A 7,684-nucleotide genomic window follows, 5' to 3' on the forward strand; every position below is an offset into this window, starting at 1 on the left:
CTCTGATAATATAGACGAAATTCCGAAATTTTAAAACGGCCTACGACCGCCTAAAATATAAGTATGTATAGTCAATACAAAATGTTCGTGATTAAACTTAATTGAATTTGAGCATTCATAGAAAAGATATTTTAGCCCATCCATACCCGGATTCCTGGCTTGGTCGCTGCATGATGCCCAAACGGGGTGATGAAAGTAAATATCTGAGTCCCCTGATACATTTTAATTCTAAAATAGATTTTAACTAATTAGATGATTTACGATTTATGTTTAGCATTCATTTCAAACGTGTTTCCCATCCAACAATAGTAGGACCTCATCAGATTCCGTGCACTCGATTTCAGCTCTTGCGATCCATATATTAATTGATGAGTTCTAGATCTTTACAAAAAATAACCCCAAAGAGTCAAATACAGTAATCTGCAGTTAAGTTAAATGCTACAGTGAGTGAATATTTACAAATTCGAAGCTTGAAGGTGACAGTTAACATACTACTACTTCATCACCAACCAAAGAGACATAATTAACTTTGGTATCTTCCATCATCTATAAATCAACCCAGACATGAAAAACAGGAAAAGCTAAACATAGGCGCCTCCCGATATTCCCACACGTCTCCGTCCCATTAATAAGTGACCTAATTATTTTTGGATTTTGTCCCATCATTAAATGACCCATATCACTAAACAAGAAAATATTTCTCAAATTACCCTTTTAATTGATTCTAAGAAATATGCATAATTTGATAGTCATGATTATATTCGTTACGTAGGTGTTTTAAAATGCTTTTCAATGGTACGAAGTTTGCGAACATCCGTGGTGTAGTTTGAAAGATAAATCATTTCAAAATTTCACTATTTATTATCCATAAGGGTATAATTGTAAAAAATACTTAAAAATACTTTTCCTTTGCTTTCCTTGAAAATTGTGCAAACTTGAACTAGGTCACTTAATAGTGGGACGGAGAGAGTATTCTTTCTGAAATCTATTCTGGATATGGTGGAATACGGGCTTCTGACAGTGCTACCTCGTCGAAGTTCGCACTAAAAATATCGAATTAGACCAACACGACCCTCGTCAAAACGAATGCGCATGCCAACGATGAGCTCCCTTAAAGGGCACTTAGTCAATCTTGCATTTATAATAAAGATGGCATGGTACGCTTCGACAGTGTTTCAATGAATTTGATCCTAATGTACACACATTGTAGTTACCAAAGTATAAGCCGACACGTGGCCATAGGAAGGCGCAGGAATCTGGTGAAAATATCTTACTTCAAGCCCCGAGATTCGTCGTCGGGGACTTGTCAAATCAAGTCAGAATTATCATTATCCACGCGGCAGCGAAGTAAATTTTGGGACGAGGTAAGTCGCCAAAGGGGACGTAGAGCGCGAAAGAAATCAGATGTCTATTACGAAATGACCACGAAATAATGTGACTTGGCTTGGAAGAAAAGCTACCCCCACGAAGTAGTTGAATTATCGAGCAAGTAATGGGACAGGTGTCCCGACAAGACCACGTGAAGTCAGCGAAAGGTGTGGAAAAACTTTATGGAATATGCTCCAGGCGAAGCATAAAGTAACCTCGACGAGATGATATGAGCTGTATACCACTAGGGTTGCTTAGGCCTATAAATAGAGACCTTTGGACAATGTAAAGGGAGATATCTTTTGGAGAGGAAAAGGTCTGGCATAGGAAATAGAGAGAGTTAGGGTTTCCTTATAATTCATAGGCTGGGAGAAGGGATTAGGGTTTCCTTGTAACCCAAGAGTGTAACTTGTATTTCGCTTGAGATTAATAAATAAGTTTAAGTTATAGTGTTTATTATGTCTTAGATCTTGCATATTCTCCATTTGGGTGTGTTGCTGGATTTTCAGTAATCACACACATCAACACCAGAACACTTTAAAGCCCAATTATAAATAACCTTTACAAATTTGTAATCATTTGTCTTGTAATCATAACTGAATCCATAGCCATCAATGTGATCGTTGATGTGGTTGACAATAGAAGTACTAAAGATGATATTCAATCGCAGCAGATCAATAGCAGGATTTGTGTCCCTATTAGCAGCAGATCAATAATAGGATTAAATGATACTCAATCTGGGATTTCAAGTTGGTTTGGGTAGATCAATTCAGACACCTTCATAGATGATAGATTGACAGTCCAGATTCCAGTGGTGCATTGGGAAATTCTGAAACAATGGTGTAAATGTGTTTTTCATAACACTAAGCCGAATCCGGTCAATACAATAAGGAAGATACAGGTTTTATATCATCATATTTATCAATATAGGAATCAAAACTATGATAAAATAGACATTATATCTACAGGGAATACCAACTGAACACCACCTCTTAATTCTTTTATTTCTCTATGTTGGGATGCATCTTTTAAATTAAAGTTTAAGGAAAGTGGTATGGCCCTAACCGTTATAAATTATGCAGGTGTCTACCAAACCTCAAGATGTGTCTACAAGAATGGACATCCAGATGTAGAGAAGGCTGAATATGATGTTGTATTAGAAGCAATTCGATGGGCTACAGTTTTGAAAATACATAATGTGGAAGTTGAAACCGACCCGAAAAATTGGAAGCTTCTATTAATGGAGCAACCACAAGCTTACCCTGGAAAAATAAAATAATAATTGAAGACTTAAAAGTATATATGAATAATCTTAATAGCTGGGTATGTTGGCATTAAGAATCAAATAATAAGTGAAGGCATAAAAGTTTATCTAAATAATCTTAATAGTTGTATATGTCAGTATTAGAGGTGTCAAACAGGCCAGACCAGTGCATAATAGATGCTTATGTAAGCTTATAACATTTAACATAAGATTATAATATTTTAATGAAATTTGTGATCTTCAATTATCTTCATTTTAACGTTTTAAACTTACAACTATCATCTTTTATATGGATATGTAATTGTTTTTTATTTAATCATTATCATGAGAATGTATCAAAATAATAAAAAAAGTGCTAGTGTATCATTTTTATTATTTAGCGGTATGTGATCTTTTTGTTTAACGGTCACAACAAACTAAAAAAACGCTCATATCTAAGTTGGTTTTGCAGTTTATCGATCACTTTCTCCAAATTGCTTGTTGTCCAGCATCGGTGTTGAAGCAAATGTCCTCTCACATTAGGTGGCTTTATTCTAGTTGGCTTCTTCAAAGTTGGCAGAACTACAATTGGCTTTTTGTTAACATCAATTTCTAGATCTCTTTATCAAACACAGTATGGGTTTACATGCTTATCTTCATCGGGTAACTCATCAAACTTGGTTCTTTAACTTCAATTTTATCCTCTGCTTTCTTTTCCTACTTTTCTGTCTTATCCAGTTCATAAACATATCGCTCACCTTTTTACATCATCTGTTGACACCTCTTCCTTCTCATTTCTCTATAAATTCTGCTCATCACCCTGTTGTGAGGGTAAAATACCCGATGGCCACGTGTCAACATCCTAAGGGGTGGATCCATAATAAGATGATGAGATAAAAGCATCGAACCATACTCTGAAAAGGTGAGTTTGTCAGAATCGAGACGCCTGCTGCAACGTCACATGAATGACGCATGTAAGGAGTAGTCTAATCTGCTCAGACGGTCGAGTCTAAAAAGGAGAACCGCAGTTAATGAAGGATAAGGGCAAGATCTACATCGTGACGGGAGACTCGGACGATCTATACTGCAACCCAGAAGTGATAGAGCACGAGGTTTTCCAAAGAAGTGCTACACGATCTGGAGGAGAGCGGGACAACTCGGAGAGAGAACTAAATAAGCCATCACGATGGCTAGTATAAAACCAGTCCGAAGCAGCGAAGGCGATGCACGATAGCTCCACCAGCTCGGACGACCAAGCCTCCACAAGTCTAATTTCCCTATAAATACCAGTCCATGTAGAAGGAGATGGATAACTTATGTATTATTACATGGTATTTCTACAGAGAATTCCTGAGAGAGATCTAGACAGAGAGAGAGTAAGAAATCTAAGTGATATTTGTAGCTCTTTCAAGGGTAAGACCTGATAATCAATAAAGAAAACATCTTCTTCCCCGTAGATGTAGGTCTTCATGGACGAACCGCGTTATATTCTTGTGTCAATCTTTACTTTTCATGCTCTTTACATCTTGTTCATATTGAATCTTGTATGTTTTAGTAGTTTTTAGTCTTTAATCTTACTTGGGTGTAGTCATCAGAAAAGATGCAACTACATTTTGGGGTTCTACCTCCTTAGTAACAAATCTATATTGATTTCATAATCTCCATAAGAGAAGTAGTTTTCATACTGCTCAGTATATTTCTGTTAAGATGCATGAGTACAGCTCGGACTCAAATATGGTCTACACGATCTGTGGAGTCTAGAAGAACCTCAAAATCAACAGATCTACAGTTTTTTCGCTAGTTTTCTTTAGATTTTTCGTCTAGCAACAACTTTCAATAATATTTCTCAAGGTACTCAGGAGAGTTGAAGATCGGAGTGAAAACGAAGTTTTTGATACTTCGGCACTCAGGCGATCTCCTCCATGAAAGAGTCGTAAAGAGGAAAGCTAATCAGTAGACTTCATGGAAGAAAATATCTTCATGTGAAAGTTGAAAAGAGCTATTTTTTCTTCATCCTTAAAGGAAATCAAAAAGGGTTAACGAGTACATAATAATTCATCAAACTCAAAAGATTGTCCAAGATCCAAGTTAAAAGATGATGAGAAATATTTCCTAAAATGGTAAGATATGCTCAAATCGCCATAATTTGGTCTCTTCCCTATAAAAGGTATGACGTAATAAAGGAGGTATGTTTCTCGAAAAGGGGGGAACTGATAAAACACCTTTCCTTCATCATTAAAGCCTTGTGCAAGTAGGGAATGTTTTGACATCTTCACATGTCTCCAAAATTTACTGCAAAGTCTTCTTGTACTAAACTATCCGGTCTGAACTATGACATAGTAATTGCACATGACCTGCAAATATAGGGTCCCACTTTTCTGAAAGAAGAGACAAATTAAGTATTATTGCAGATACTTCAGGGAAGGTAATGGTGACGCGACGATCTGCTCGCACGAGCCAAGGGGGTGGAGGCCAGCCAGATGGACTAGATGACATGGAGCCAGGCGAAACCGTGCTAAACAATGTGATCCCAGGATGGGGACATCCCGATGACCAGTATCGAGAAGGACTAACTGACAATTCTAGATCCGAAGGCGAGGGAAACCCCTTCGAGAGGCATGATGATGTCCATCTAACCCAACCAGGAGGGTTGGACCGTTTTCCAAGGAAAACATCAAACAATGAGGCCAGGAAGAACGACCCTTCCAACCTCGGCGATGCCAATGCTACCATCGCAACCATCCTGAAAGCACAAGATGCTCAGGATGGGAGAATGAAAATATTAGAAAAACGGAATAGGAGTCTAGAACGGAGAAACCGCAGGCTGAAACGTAAAGCAAAGAAGAAGGTGCCACTCGCTACCGTGAGGAGATCTCCGAGGAGGAAAACCCTTTTCAAAACTTGCATGATGATGAACGAATCAATATCCCTGACACCTCGAATGAGGAAACAGCGGATCGCTTTCCCAAGGGAAGCAGGGGCGTTCTCAACGAGGAGGATAGCCCATCTGAGGGGTCATTAGACGTTGATCCCAAGCACAGGCGATACAAGAATAGAATCGCCGAAGTCAAAACCAACTGTGAGGTCGAGAATCTCGCATCCGCTATTCCCAAGCGAGGGGAGACCTCGAAGTCAACTCGTTATAAGATTGTATAATATACTTAACAATCGGACAGGGACTTAGGGTGATCAAGGTATCGCAACCATGAACTCTCTTTCTCACCCGAGAGGGCTCAGGGAAGAAAGAAGAAAGCCGAAACGAGGAGAAACGATGATCAGTTGCAGACCCGACTCAGTAGGCTCGAGGCCATGTACAAAGAATCCATAGGAAAGCTAGAAAGCAAGAAGCTGGCGGAGGTCATGCAAGAAGCGGGACAATCCCCCTTGTCTGAAAACCTATTAAAATTGTCATTTCCAAGGAAATGCTCCCTACCGACGTTCACAACTCTGTTCACCGGAACTGGAGACGCGATCAAGCACCTAAGGACTTAGCGCATGACGTTAACCCAATGGGATCATTATGATGTAGTGTTGTGTAAGTTTTTTCCGGCTAGCCTGAGATACGAAGCCCTGATGTGGTTCAACAACTTTCCTAAATGCTCAGTTAAGTCATTTTCTCACCTATATGAGTTGTTTCTAGAAACATATATTCATAATAGCAGAGTCCGACCCGAAGTTGACGCGTTGTTCCAGATATACCGAGGTCCAAACGAGTCACTCCGCTCCCTGGTAACACGATGGAGAAAATTATGTGCCGAGATTGGAAAAGTCCCTGAAGCTTACACAATCTTGGGCTTAAAAAATAGTCTTAGGAAGACAGGCCATATATTCGTACGCATGTGCGAAACCATGCCAAAGAATTTGGGGAAGTTAAGAGAAATCCAAGAGGATTACATAGCCCTGGAAGAACTTCAAGACGGTACTTACGGTAAGTTGGTAAAAGGAACCAGTAGAGGGGAAAATGTGGTAGAACCACAGAACCCTCAGGTGGCAGCCCAAGGAGCGGGGCGATCCAACAACGGGTCAACTCAGTTCGATAAACATCGGACTGGGGGATGGAAAGGGCGAGACCAGACCCAGCAAAAGAAGGGAAAGTTCGTATACCCAGTGTCCACGAAGCTAAACACTCCCATATCCGAGATCCTTAAACAGATCGATGGAAAGCATAAAATCACTTATCCATGGAACCGAGGTCAGCAGCCAGAGCGGGCTAAAAACAGAACTGACTTCTGCGAGTTCCATCAATTCCATAGCCACACGACACACTCGTGTAGAAACTTGAATAAGTTGGTGCAAGATATGATCGACGAAGGAAAGCTTCAAGAGTACATTGCGCAACCAGTAGTCCCACTCATAGCCGGGGCACCCGTACATCGGGTGAAAATCCCTCGTGAGGCGCAATATCTAGGGTGCAATATAATATCGCACTCGACAATCGTAATCCCCACACCTGGAGGAAATATTACAGGACGAATTCACAAACGCAACTTCGCGGGTAATGAGGTCTACAGTGTCGCTAGAGAACCCCCTATAGAGAAGTGGATGAAATTACCTATCAGTTCCTCAGCCTCGGAGGCACCAGAGGGAGGGAGAAACCACAACGACCCCCTAGTGGTCACAAGGGCTATCGTACTTCCCGAATGCGAAGGAAAGGAGGAAACACAAAAGACATTGCCTTGGGCGATGCCAAAAATCCTGATCGACGGAGGAAGTTCTGTTGAAATATTGTTTTACGAAATATTCAAGCAGATGGGTCTTAGAGACGATTTCCTGATACCCTCCACCTACAACATATTTGGATTTAACGGCTCCTCAACTCTCCCTAAAGGCGAGTTGACATTATATATCCGGTGGGAACAATCCTCACCCTAACAACTTTCTGTGTGGTAGATGTATTATCACCCTACACAACAATTGTCGGGCTATCCTGGGTCCACGAGATCAAAGGAATGGCCTCGACTTACCATCAAAGTCTAAGGTTCCCCACACCTAACGGAGTAGCGTAAATCATTGGAGACTCTGAAAAAGCAAAGCACTGCTATGAGATGGACGTTCAGAGCGGCGAAAACAAAG

General features: G+C 40.3%; 1 protein-coding gene across 1 annotated transcript; it reads left to right on the forward strand.

The window, feature by feature from the left end:
• The first annotated feature begins 6,460 nt into the window (after positions 1 to 6,460).
• LOC113316790 lies at positions 6,461 to 7,483 on the forward strand. Its single transcript, XM_026564938.1, has one exon. The coding sequence runs from the start codon at positions 6,461 to 6,463 to the stop codon at positions 7,481 to 7,483; it is 1,023 nt and encodes a 340-aa protein (XP_026420723.1).
• Positions 7,484 to 7,684: the final 201 nt, after the last annotated feature.

Source organism: Papaver somniferum, chromosome 10 (assembly GCF_003573695.1).
Source record: "Papaver somniferum cultivar HN1 chromosome 10, ASM357369v1, whole genome shotgun sequence".
NCBI lineage: Eukaryota > Viridiplantae > Streptophyta > Magnoliopsida > Ranunculales > Papaveraceae > Papaver > Papaver somniferum.

Coding starts and splice junctions, on each gene's coding strand:
- LOC113316790 (XM_026564938.1), top strand. CDS start 6,461: ATGCCAAAGAATTTGGGGAAGTTAAGAGAAATCCAAGAGGATTACATA.